At 38.0% G+C, this 13,136-nt stretch overlaps 1 protein-coding gene across 1 annotated transcript; it reads right to left on the bottom strand.

Moving 5' to 3' along the window:
• Window positions 1–3,489: 3,489 nt before the first annotated feature.
• ccndbp1 (cyclin D-type binding-protein 1) lies at window positions 3,490–13,014 on the bottom strand. The gene is made up of 11 exons (XM_031753889.2): window positions 12,858–13,014; window positions 11,015–11,074; window positions 10,686–10,765; window positions 10,373–10,454; window positions 9,138–9,234; window positions 8,008–8,081; window positions 6,808–6,884; window positions 6,210–6,469; window positions 5,816–5,876; window positions 4,229–4,275; window positions 3,490–3,886 (listed from the first exon to the last, which is right to left on the bottom strand). Exons 1-11 carry the CDS (start codon window positions 12,937–12,939, stop codon window positions 3,778–3,780), a joined length of 1,029 nt encoding a protein of 342 aa, XP_031609749.1. The 5' UTR covers window positions 12,940–13,014; the 3' UTR covers window positions 3,490–3,777.
• Between the last annotated feature and the right edge of the window lie 122 nt (window positions 13,015–13,136).

Below are 13,136 nucleotides of genomic sequence, written 5' to 3'. Positions count from 1 at the left end.
TCTCGCCGCTTCACACTCGGCTGCAAACCCCTCCAGTGCGAGCTGGAACCCACCACCTGATGATGCCTACAGAACCACATCATCCACCAAAAGCAGAGATGAAATTTTGAGACCGCCCAAGTGGACGAACAGAATCAGTGACAAAGGGCGGCCTTGAAGGAATCCAGTCCCACCTGGAACGAGTCCAACTTATTGCCAGCTATGCGGACCAAGCCCTTCCAAGCCTCATCCATCTTCCACACCCTGACAGACATGGTCAAATCCCTTCTCCAAGTCCACAAAACACATGTAGACATACAGACTTGATTTTACTCAATTTTATTTCCCATTTGCTTTTTGCACTATGAAAAAAGAATAATTTGACTTTAGACATACTGTACAATCTGGACAAAAATGATTTTCATAAATTTGTACTTAAATTTATGTGATTATTACATATATTTTTTTTTTACAATATTAAATCAACATCTAGTTACATTTAACTTACATTTACATTGGTTAGTTTAAAGATGCCTTTCAGTTCGAGGTAACTTTAAATTTACAAAAAACTTTTGTTTCAGGTCACAAAAACATTATAGCCCCCTACAGATGAAGCAGATGGCACATCTTACTGTGAACCCAATATTTCATATCTTTCTTAGCTTTACCAACTCTTGAGGGCAACATCAGGCTCCTTAGCCGCTAAATTCTCCACAGTGTTCACCAGTTACTGGTGCTGAGCAGACAAGCCCAATATGATTGTCACAGCAGTGAAAGTATGACAATTCATTAAAGTTGAAGCTAGACAGACAAAGACAGAGTAAACAAGAAAAAAAAGTCCTGTTTCAGGAAATACATTGATCCATGAACTTCGTAAAGATGTTCCTGATGCATTTATGGTCAGTTTTAGTGATAAGCAATTTGCAGATTGCTCATTAAGCCTGGTTTCAAAAAGCTAAGATGGTGATAGCCACAATGTTCAGCATGAGGCTGGTGGCATAACAGGGGCACTTTTCCCTTTGAAATGACTAACAACTACTTTCTCCATTAGACAAACCCTTACTTCCAATCGGTGCCCACACCCTGCATTTCACAGAAAAAAATGATGAAACCTGTTAGAGGTCTACTGTTGATTTACTTCCAAGAACTGAGACCTTTCAAACGTGAGACAGGTAACTTTGAGTCTTTGTTCCTCAAAATTTGTGTCCTGTGGTTGTCCAGTAAACTCTAAAGCTTTACTTATTAAATACTATCTGTGGTTTTCCATCTGGTTGATAAATGTTAATCCCCTCTTTCTACAGAGCAACTGGTTGTAATTGCTGTAAACAATCATGTGAAATCTAAGCTAATAGAAAATTTAAAAAAAATAAAACCTTGAACACCCTGGCACTGCTTGTGTCATGTCTTAGCATGCAGTTCAGCTTCTTAGTTGGTGAATGTAGTCATGCATGAATAGGATGCGATTAGCATGAATCATCTAAAGCTGACTAAGCAATAATATTGCCTAATGTTGTATCAGACTAGCCCATATTTCTTTTGGTTCACATTTTTGTCTGTCTTGAGTCAGCAAAAACAAAATGTGTTGAAACTGCATATGGGTTGACAGTTAGGGTGGGTTCACTTTCTGCTGCCCAAAAAGTCCAATGCTGAAACCGCTCAGTGATTAATCACCTTTTATCTTGCTTACCTTTTAAAAGTTACCTGTTTCACTGTAGAAAGGTCATCTTTGTCTCTGTTAGTGAATTGTATGTAAAGTTTGTCAGTCTTAAACAATGTGGCATGCTTGTGGAAAACAATCACAGCATTTCACTTGCGCACATTTTGTCATGTTACAGCCTTATTCTGATTTAATGTATTACATTTATTTTTCACAAGAATTTTACACACAACACCCTTTAATAATCTTGTTTTAAGTGAAAAAGGTTTGCTTGAAATTCTTGCAGTTATTAAAAGTTAAAAACAAAAATGCACTGATAAAGCACCCTTGGCAACAATTACAGCCTTATCTTTTAGTGAGTAGCTTCTGTTGACCACTCTGACATAGAGGCCTGATTGGTAAAGTGCTGCAGAAATGGTTGTCCTTCTCAATGATTCTCTCTCCACAGAGTAAAAAGAGTGACCATTAGATTCTTGGTTACCTCGCTGACTCAGGCTTTTCACTAAGACCTCAGTTGCTGATATTGACCAGGCACCTAGCTCTAGGGGAGTCATGCTAGTTCCAGACTTCTTCCATTTACAGATGATGGAGGCCACTGTGGTCATTGGGGCTGTCAGTCCTGTAGTAATTTGGATTTCATGGTTTGGTTTGTGCTCTGATATGCAGTGTCAGCTATGGGATCTTTTATAGACAAGTTCCAAATCCTGTCCAGACAACTGAATTTCCCACAGGTCGACTCTACTGAAGCTGAAGAGACGTCAGACAGATGATCAGTGGAAACAGGGCGCACCTGAGCTCAATGCTGCCAACTGTGTCATGGCAAAGGCTGTGAAAACTCATGTTATACTATTTATTTATTTAAATTATATTTGCAAGAATTTCAAGCAAACTTTTTATGACTTTGTAATTATAGAGTATCGTGAATTTAACTCATTTTGAAATGAGGCTGTAACATGATGAAATATAGGAACAAGTAAAGCATTGTGACTATCAGATGCACTGTACAAATAATCCCTGAGATCCAAAAACTGCTGGGTTCAGAGTGCTCTGAAGGCTGAGGGTGAATAGAGACGCTACAAAAAACCCCAATATATATGTCCTCTTAAACCCTAGTGTATCATATTTCAAACACACAGATTTTCTGTGAGTTTTTGAGACTTCTACATCATCGGTGTGATTTTTGTCATGTATAGAGATTAAAATTAACTTAAAAAATGTCTGCATTTTCACAAAAAGTGTAATTTTCTGGCAATTATTTCATATTTTAGGCTTTAAGGAGATATATGGATTATTTAGTTATTCCAGTACTGTCAACTAAAAATAAAAAAAATCAGTTAAACTGTATCTTTTAAAAGTTTAATATCAGAACATTCCACTTGTCGTTGAGTAAGGATCTGGGCTGTGAACCATACCTATATTTCTGGAAATAAGAGGGAAAATTGCTAGATGATGATAGCACAAGGCTTCAAAAACGGGACTTCACACACCAGTTGGTGGCATTTTCCCCTTAAGGGGACTAACATCTACTTTTGGCACTAAGTTTTGAAGATACATCTTTCTACAGTGAGAAAAGCAACCTTTTGTTTCCCAGTGTTTGTGTGCTCTGCTTTCAGACCTTATGCACTTGTAGATAAGTGCATTCATGTTTTTTCTTAGCTAACTGTATCCCTAAGATCTCATCAAAACAAGTAACTTGGCACATGCATAACCTTATTTTTGGGCAAAGTCACCAAACATTTTAACAGCATTTTAACTTGAACTTGATTGGTAATTCTTCAGACTGTTTTGTCTCTGTGACCATCAAAATGAAAGTTATATTTCATTCCCCATTCTTCTAGGTAGAGGAGTCAAAATGAATGACCAGAGTGATTTTGTTTTATTTTTGCTTACATAATCTGTTGATGAAGCTGTTCGTTCATTTTAAGAGAAATGAAAATGCTCTTTATTTGTACTGAGTAAGTGAGATCTATGACATGTTACTTTATGCAGCTTACATTGTGTTCTCACAAAAAACAGTCTTTGTAACAAGTTCCACCTCTTAATTTTTTTTCTTTGTGCACACATTTATACTTGTTTCAAAATCCATAGTATTTTTATACAAAAAACCCCCCAACAGAAACACGCCTAACTGCACAGATACACTAGCTTTCCTGCTGAATGAGGTCTTTGGCTTTCTGCAGGTTGTGATCGATGGCTCCATCTAAGAACTGAACCCAGGTCAGCTCCGACTCCCCACACACGTGACTGGACCTGAACAATGATAAACAGAGTCAATAAAAGAGCATTTCTCTCTCATATCACTCATAGAAAGAAACCACATTGTCCAACACTGATGTGAACAAGTCATGTTCAGTGTTCATGCAACCTGAAAAGATGTAACACAACATGATCAGATCAGATCAGATTCTCAGAAACTCCACTCACCTGTTTCTCAACATTCTCTAACACACCCAACTACTTTCCCCGAGGGAAACTGGTTGACAAATTAGACCAGGCACAATCTGCTTTCCAGTTTTATTGTCATGTTTTGTTGCAGTGTCACTTAACCTAAAATGTCTAAGACCATTTTGTTTTGACTGTAGTGACTCTTACCTGATGATTTCCAGAATTTTCTTTAGAAGTGCTGCTAATTTACACACCTGTTGAGAAAAACAACATCTTTATTCAGGTTCTACGTTTATATTACATGAAGAGAGAAAGAAATTATTTTATCTCCTGCTGAATTTTTAAGTTTGCTAACTTACAAAAGAACATAGAGACTCTCTGCTGTCTTTGGATCATCAACAAGCTCCTTTCATATAGTTTTGGACTGATCCATCATATTTTTCAAGATCATCCTCACCCCATGAAGCAAGATTACCTTATAACTTTTATGTAATGTGTTTTTTCTTCTATATTTCTCATTCTCGTCATTCTGTCTCTCTTTATTAAAATGAAACTACCCTAAAAATGAAAGACTGTTCATTTGTTTGTAAGTAAGCAAACTTAGAAATTCAGTAGAGGATCAAATGAATAATTCCCCCACTGTATAAATTCAGACTTGAGTCCCCTCTAAACACTCTGTTTCATAACATGTTTTTATGGATCAATACATCAGAGATTGGACATCCTTAATATTGTCATCTCAGGCATACAGCTCTGACTCTAATCACAGAAGTCGCACTCATCGACTGTCCAAACCTTTTGTTTGCAAAATGTGGCCAATCAGAAGAAAGTTGCAATAAAAGGAGTCATAAAATAAAACGATTTGTTTTTAAACAGAGGATGATCTGAGAGGCTACACCACAGCCCATAATATGATAAATAAAGATTATAACAGGCCCATTTAAAAGTGTAGTTCCAATACATTTAATTTGCTATTTAGTAAAAATACAGTCTGAGCTGTGTTCAATACTTTGGAAAAAGAGTGGGAACTGAGAAAATTCAGAAGCACAAATGTACTTTTTAGGAAATTATAAGTCAAGAATATTCCTTCCTGACCACAAAGAAATGCTCATTCCCTGTTAATATAACATTTCTTTGTTTGCTCTGAGCATCAGTGTTAGACTGTGCAACTGTAGAGTCATAAAATGATCCCTTTTCATGATTGACAGACATAACAGATGAAATGCTGCTCCCTTATATGTCAAACTTTCTTTCACAAAATGCATGAGGTCATCAGGAGGGGGCAAGCTAGCAATTTTTTAGGAAACTGTGTAAGCGGCAACAGTGGACAAATGGTAGTTTCTCCTACCCATCTACAGCAGTACTTATCAGAGCAGGTGGGGAGATATTTTCAGTTGTTTGGCTCCCTGCGATTCTTGACATTATCTATATGCTGTCTCGTGAAAAAGCAAGGCAGTGAAACAACGATCAACTGAAGTTAAAAGCTTTTCTGTGCACATCTGACTCCACTCCCCTGCACTTTTGTCACTTGACATACCAGCACAGTTCACATAAATTACACAAGCAGATCAACACCACAGGCCTGGAAACAGCATGACACTCTGAGCAATCAAGTCACAACCCGAAGTAAGCTGACTCCAACCAAATATTTGGAGATTTTATAAAAGGTCCACATTTACAAAATGAAACAGTCAGATCACTGTCAGCTTTTTCAGGTGGCTGACTTTGTGAACTTTTGATCAGAGCTGTAACCAAAACGTTCTTAATCCCATCGGGTGAAAGTGTGTGTCTTACATTGGTTTCGACGCCATTATAATCCATGGGGGGGTAGAGACAAAGGGCCAGATCATCAACGCTAAGGAGAAAAGACAGCCAACGACACAGGTGAGTCTGCATGTCTGCGACATTATTAAAACTTGCAACAGAACTTGCATTTTAACCTTAATTATGACCCCAAACACACATTTTCATTTGAATAAAAACTATGGAAACCATAATTATTTATATTAGAACACATAAGAATGTCTGCATTAGATAAAGAAGTATAAGCATCCAGGGTCTAACTGTTACAAAATTTTGTGGTGTTTAGTTCTTTTTGTTTCTACTAGTGTGAAGTCTTGACCCCTGTGTGTGTGTGTGTGTGTGTGTGTGTGTGTGTGTGTGTGTGTGTTTCTATGCATGCGCCTACCCAGGGCTGATTTCCTTGCTGATATCAGCCAAGTCATCAAGCTGTGACACGTTCTGAGGAGTGCTGAAGTCACCGTTGGATTTGACAGCTGATGTAAGTTTCCTCAGACAAGCTGCTGCTGCTTTTATCAGTCCCTGGCACGCACCAATCACCTGCCGATCGTTCTCTGACCAGTACGTGTCCTGGTTGCCTCGGGGTTCATCTCCGTCCTGGTCATCATCGAGTACGTCGTTGAATGGGTCTTCACCCTCAGCTAATGCCTGATGGGATTTGATAGGCAACACATTTTTGCCATTACAGTTGTTATGAAGGGTGAAACTAGACCAAAACCATACCAGAATATAAACATGTTCAATTTTGCTGTAAAGTTGGAATCTATGGTGACTGACTTTCATCAGCCAGCTTCAAGTGCACTTTCTGGCACTGCTGGCTTTATTATTATAGAAAAATACACAAAGAAAACTTCTAAAACTGAATGAATAATAATAATAATAATAATAATAGTACTACTGATAGTAATAATAACGCTCCTTTTGAAATAAAGGCCTAGTTATAAACACCGGAGCAAATATGAAATTCACAGTGTGTGTGTGTATACCTGTTCAATTTCCTCTATGGCATCTTTCACAACTCGAATCTCACACGACAGAACCACGACCACTGCTGCCTTATTATCTAGAGAAGATCAATATACCCATTATTAAAACCTTGTAAAACTTTGAGCATTACCAGTTACCAGTTAAAGACTAGAATCCTCCTATATCAATATTTAACGCTTTCTTATTTTGTGTGTCTGACCGCAGAGTTTTTGGTCACTTTACTGTGATGTCGAAAATTTGTGGATAAATGTACTTTCTCTGTTTTCGTGTTTCTAGCATCATTTCTATCAATCCAAAAATGAATATAAATGGATCCAATTCACACCTATTCCTTATTAAATGTAGACATTTTGGTTTTGATGAAATAGCTTATGGCACTGATACACAGATGAGTGGTTAGACTGGGAGAAAAACATCCCCACCTGCAGGCTTAATAGTAATACTGCTATTGCTGTCATAATCAGTGTAAAGGCATATAAAGCATTATCAAAGTAAAGATATCTCCTGCTTCTAATATTAACATGTAACTTTAAAGCAGTGGCGTTCTGTCAGGCCAAGCACATAAAACACACAAAAGTAAATAAAATCTCTGTCCTTTTATGTCACAGTGCTGTCATGAAGCCACAGCTGGCTATCATTGCTTAAAGCTCCACTTGTTTCATAATTATAGGAAACTGCAGCTGTCTCCATTTTATTGGTTTATCCGTCTCAATTAATAATGACTGGAGAAGGGCAGGCAGCTCTGACTATATCTAGTCTAAAAAAACAAGCAAAACGACCAGGTTGGCTCAGCTACAGTATACTTAAAAAAAACATCAACTTGTAGGGTTGTGTTTCAGAGCTCATGAACAAAAGTTTTTGTTTTTTCTGCAATATGTGGTCCTCACAAGACAGCCACAACATGCTTAATAAAATATGAAGCTGAACATTAAACTTAAATATGAAATATTGTAAATAAGCTCAACCCTAAACATAAGCAGCAATAATATTAATCAATTTAACAGTGACGTGGAACACTTTTCTGCAGAATACTTATTTTTACTTTGATACTTCATGCATAATTTTTCCAAATTCATAGTGTTTTATTGTTTCTTTTCCCTTAAAGCCCACTGTTTCAAAGTATCATAAAAGAACTCCCTGAGAGGCTGGAGTTAAACATCATTTTACTGGTTTGTTTTGTTTTGTCTTTGTCAACGGACCTTTTGACAACTGAGGGAACTGGTCGCAGGCAGACCACACTCCTCCTGTTGACATCAGCTGTTCCTGGCTGAGACTGGAAGAAAGTGTTGGGAAGAGAACGAGGAAGAAGATGATAAATTAAGAAGAAAATAAAACAGAAAGGGGAATATAAAGAAAATACCTTACAACTTACTGTTTTTGTTTTGCTTAAAATAGAAATATAATCTCCTAAATCTGAAGCTTTTATAAATGTTGACTCCTGGTGGTGCTTCTGCAACAAAGAGTAAATATATAATCTACCTTTGGTTTATAAAGTAGTGCTGTCAGCGTTAACGCGTTAAAATGGGCTAATCTAACGCGGCTTAAACGTGTTAACGCTGTCATCACAATTAACGTGATTAACAATTAATCCACCCGGAGCGCAGACTGACTCAAAATCCCTGAAATGTCTCTGTCAAAGCATTTTAGGCAGTTTGTCCATTCTGCGCTCCAGATGGGTCGAGTGCATTAAAAATGTTAATTGCGGTAATCGTGATAACGGCGTTAACGTGTTTAAGCTGCGCTAACACCGAGTAACCCCTTACACGAGCGCATTAACGTGGATCAGTTCGGGTTAACGCATTAATGCTGACAGCACTCATTTATTTAATCATGGGATTTCCCCAAGTCCTATTTTGGTGCTACCTGTTGATTCTAAAAATTATATTTTTTAGCCATTAAATGTTCAGAAATGACAGAAACATGACAGATTTCTGAAAAATATGGTCGTACAAACTCAGTACCATTACTAAATCTGAACCATGTAGTCATCAGCCAGGAGAGATCCGGTTAAATCTCACTGTGAAAACAGATCGATTAATTCACCTTAAAACTTATGTCCTTACATAAGCAACTGTAATATGCAGAATTTGCTTATTTTGCCTGGTTTGATTTTTATATTCTGACAGATTTCTATTATGGAGGAATGTAAACCATTGCAAGCAAATAACACCAACAAACAACAAAATGTCAGCATCGATGCAAGCCTTATGCTACCTTATGCTATTTTCTTTATCTTGTTGTTTACCTTGTAATCATTGAAAGACAAAATGAAAATTTCCCAATTTCCCAGGTCCGACATCATGTAAAACGCTGGGTTTGGTGTGCATACCTTTCTAGAGGTGAGCTCATTATGACCTCTACCAGTTGTGCAACTCCCTCTAGAACGTCGACAGTAGCATCTCTGACCAGTCGGCGCAGAGCCAGCCCTGAGACACCGAGAGAACAAAAGGTCAAAACACTCCGACACTGAAGTCACAATAAAGGTGCAGATCTACATTTATTTCAAATCAACTCACAACACAATAAATGTTGACAGCATCAGCATCAAGAAAGTTATATCACACTTGTTCTGTTCAAACCAAATGTGAAGTATTTGTGCCATGTGATTACACAGAATGAGCTATAAGTTCAAAAATTATGCTACTATTACTTAATTCCAGTCTCTGGTTGTACTTTGGAGGTTGCAGTGGCTAAAAGCGGTGAATAAGTGGGTGAGGACGCATCAATCTGATGTTCTCCAGTCCGATTCAGACACCTCAGCTTCAGATATCTACTGATACCAGTGTTAAATTATGAAGCTGTACACGTGAATGTGAGGAAAAGACTGGAAATCATTCTCTATACTTAAGGCAATATCAGGTTAAACCTAAACAATTCTTTCCTAAATTTGTGAAATATAATGTGACAAATAAATACATCCAAGAATACAGTTTGCTTCATTTATACTGCATGACTTTAGCAGTAAAATAACAAAAATATACATTTATGCTATTTAATTATTTGTGAGACTTTAACACTGAGCTAAAGTGTGAATACTGCTGTTGCTACATTGGAGATACTTTCTTTTTTCCCTCTTCTCACTTTGTCTCACTGTGAGTGGAGCAGAGATGCACAGTGTGTCCTTAAAAAGTCTGAGGAAACTAGACAAATGGAAGACAAGTTTGCCTAAGAGAGTTTAGGCTGTGCTAAAGAATAAAAGGGGTCATACCAAATATTGACTTTGATGCTTGTTAGAATTATGCAAACTGTTTATGCCTCATTAACTGCATTGCCGTCTATAATTGCACATTTCAATAAGTTGTTCCAATTTTCCAAAATAACTCGGGGGTGAGTGAAGACTTTTGTTAGTACTACCGTAGTAAACACAGAAGCGCATCGGACTGAAGTAAACGGATAAGCCCACAGACGGGCACTTGCTCTGGCTTTTGGAGTCTGGATTAGACTGATTAGTGTATTGTGATATTCTGGCATTGTGAAATGGTCCAAAAACCTGAATGCAGTGCAACGTATTCACCTCGCTCATCTGAATACAACATTACTGTTCTGCTGTTCACAGGGTTTTACCTTGGCTCTTAGGTAGCCAGTAATACACTGTAGACAGTGTGAGGATGCTCTTCATGATGGAATCTGCCAGCTTCTCTCCATCCTGGAGATTGTGGAGGAAAAACAGACAGAAAACAAATGATGTGCTGGTCTTTAGAAGGTTTATGTGGAAATTCAAGATCCTGAGAAACATGACAATAATTTATGGCTCTAAGTAAGAGCTCAGCTCACATCATCATCATCATTATTTCTTATTTTTACACTATACCAGACTTCAAAACAATCTGTTTATCAGCTCAGTGAGAAACCTTCATGATTACAGAAATAATCTGACCTGCTGTGATGGCAGAGGAGGTTTGGAGAAGGCCAGGCTAAGTTTAGTGGCTTCCTGGGACACTGCCTTCACTGCCTGATCTGCTGACACGAGGACAGTTGCATCATGTAACAACAAGACGATGAAGGAAGGAATTCTCCTAATGCTTTTTTTCTTTCTTTTTTTTTTAATATCAAATAAGTCATTGCAAAAACATTATAAAAACAATGCAAATACATTTCTTACAAAACATTCACTGTAACGAGACAGGAACATCAGCCAGTTGTCAAAGGACGTTCGATGCAAAAGTCTAGGAGCTGAAACAGCAGCAAGAGATCATGATACTCAACTCAAAGTGTCCCAGAAGTTGGAGAGGTTGAATGCTCCATCGGACTCGTTTGATTCTCCATCTGCGAAGAAAAAAAGTTCTAAATTCTTGGTTCTAGTTCTTAAGCTAAACTGCAGAGGATTCGTCTTTTTTTGGCTGCTCAGTGGATCATCTGTCTCCATCTCATCCTATCCCTGCGTGCTCTTCTGTCATACCAGACCTTGGCATGTCTTCCTTCACTACATCCATGAATCTTCTCCGTGGTCTTCATCCTTTTCTCCTGCCTGGCAGGTCCATATACAACACCCTTTGCCTAGGATATTCCATATCCCTCCTCTGCACATGTTCAAAGCATCTCTGCCTTGCCTCTCTAACTTTGTTTCCAAACTGCTCAGTCTGACCTGTCCATCTGATGTACTCATTTCTAATCTTGTCCATGCTGATAACTCCAAAGAAATTCTTAAACTCTGCCACCTCCAGCTCCACCTCCTGTTTTTTCCCACTTTAGTCCCACTGTCTCCAATCCATACATCATAGCAGATCAAACTACGATCTTGTAAACCTCCCCTTTCACTCTTGCTGCTATCCCTCTGTCAAAAAAAAAAAAAATCACCCCTGACACCTCGTCTCCAGCCTGCTTGCAATCTCTTCTTGTGCACTGTCTGTTGCTTTGGATGGTTGACCCCCAGGCATTTAAACTCCTCTAACCTTCACTACCCTTACTCCTTGCAATTTCACTGTTATCAAAGTGCAGAGAATTATTTTGAGTACAAACAATTATTACAATAATTTAATCTTTAAATAATCTAATTTCAACTTCTGAAATAGGAGAATTAGCTTCTATTTGCTGTTTAAAATCACTGTAAAATGGATAAGCGGTCAGAAAATAGGATTTAAAGACAGCTCCATGGCACAAAAAAATTATTTCTTTCTTACAATCTTTAACATTTAAGGGTTTCTTGGATTAAAGGTGTCAGTTTTGATCAGACTCATCTTCTCAAGTGTTAACAGAACTCAGTGCATTTCTGTGTCATTTCTGGACAAAAAAACAAAAACATATTTGGGCTTTTATATACTAGGTTTTCTTCAGAGGGAAGACCAAAACCTCCCATCAACTACAATTAGCTAGCCACTGTTTTGGACATAATGAAATGTCTGAATATTTTGATGACGACAACACAGTAGTTGTTTTGGATTTTTGGCAGTAACTGAAGGGCCACTTAGGGCTGAGTGGCGCTTTAGTTCCTCTCTGTATGTTTGTCTGGATAAACATTTTTTTTCGTATTAAAATGTCTGATATTGTCCACTTTATCTTTTTCGTATTCCAGCTTTACACTCTTTTGTAAAAGCAAACCTTTAAGTATTGTTATATCCTGCACAATCAGTTGTTTTTGTTCACAAAACTGACTCATGAAAATACCGAGTAACACTGAGGTCTAATGTCCCATTTAGGTCAGTGAAGATGAGGACAACATGAAATAACTGAAAAAGCAAGACAAAAAGCCCCAACCTCCATTTTCTACAAAACCTGGGAATAAAAACCTGAATAAAAGCGAACAGGAATTAGCAGCTAAATGTAGCTGGGTCACGTAATAAAGTGCCAAATGTCTTTATCGCTGTATGTTAAATTAGCTAAATCCCCGTCTTTGTCTGCTAACAAACAGACGTCAAAGTCGTTAACTGCTGCTAAACACACGAATCGAGTTTAACAAACAGTTAAACTCGTAAATCTACAACAGTTAACATTAAGAAAGTTTATACGAATGTTAGCACATATATTAGCACGTTTAGCTAGCTTGACATAAGCTTTTATGGTTAAGCAGTTTCATTTGTGACAACACAGACAGATAATGTGGCACAGTTACCTCTGACTCGGTCTCGGATGCAGTTGATGGAGTTAACCAGATTCCGTAAAGCTACTTTTCCACCACAACTATCAGCACTCATGTCGCCAGAGTTTGTGGATCGTGTCACATGCGTGTTGTGGAACTACATAAGGGGAGTCCGTTGATAGGGGGACAAAAATAAACGAAACAACAGCGCCGCCGGACATTCCTGCTGACCCGGCTGCCATTCAGCCAGGAGCGCAGCAGAGGGCACCAACGTGCTAGTCTTCAAAAACTATTAAACAAGCGCGCATACCT

Source organism: Oreochromis aureus, linkage group 5, assembly GCF_013358895.1.
Source record: "Oreochromis aureus strain Israel breed Guangdong linkage group 5, ZZ_aureus, whole genome shotgun sequence".
NCBI classification, from domain to species: Eukaryota; Metazoa; Chordata; class Actinopteri; order Cichliformes; family Cichlidae; genus Oreochromis; species Oreochromis aureus.
The sequence above is the reverse complement of the archived record's forward strand: the minus strand, read 5'-3'. Positions and strand labels throughout refer to the sequence as shown.

What these genes read in the sequence shown, in the direction of transcription:
- ccndbp1 (XM_031753889.2), bottom strand. Translation starts at nt 12,939, where the DNA reads ATGAGTGCTGATAGTTGTGGTGGAAAAGTAGCTTTACGGAATCTGGTT. An exon ending in CATCCGAGACCGAGTCAGAG is followed by an intron (nt 11,075 to 12,857) that starts GTAACTGTGCCA and finishes TTTTCTTCGCAG; the next exon opens with ATGGAGAATCAAACGAGTCC. An exon ending in CTCCTCTGCCATCACAGCAG is followed by an intron (nt 10,455 to 10,685) that starts GTCAGATTATTT and finishes CACAATCTCCAG; the next exon opens with GATGGAGAGAAGCTGGCAGA.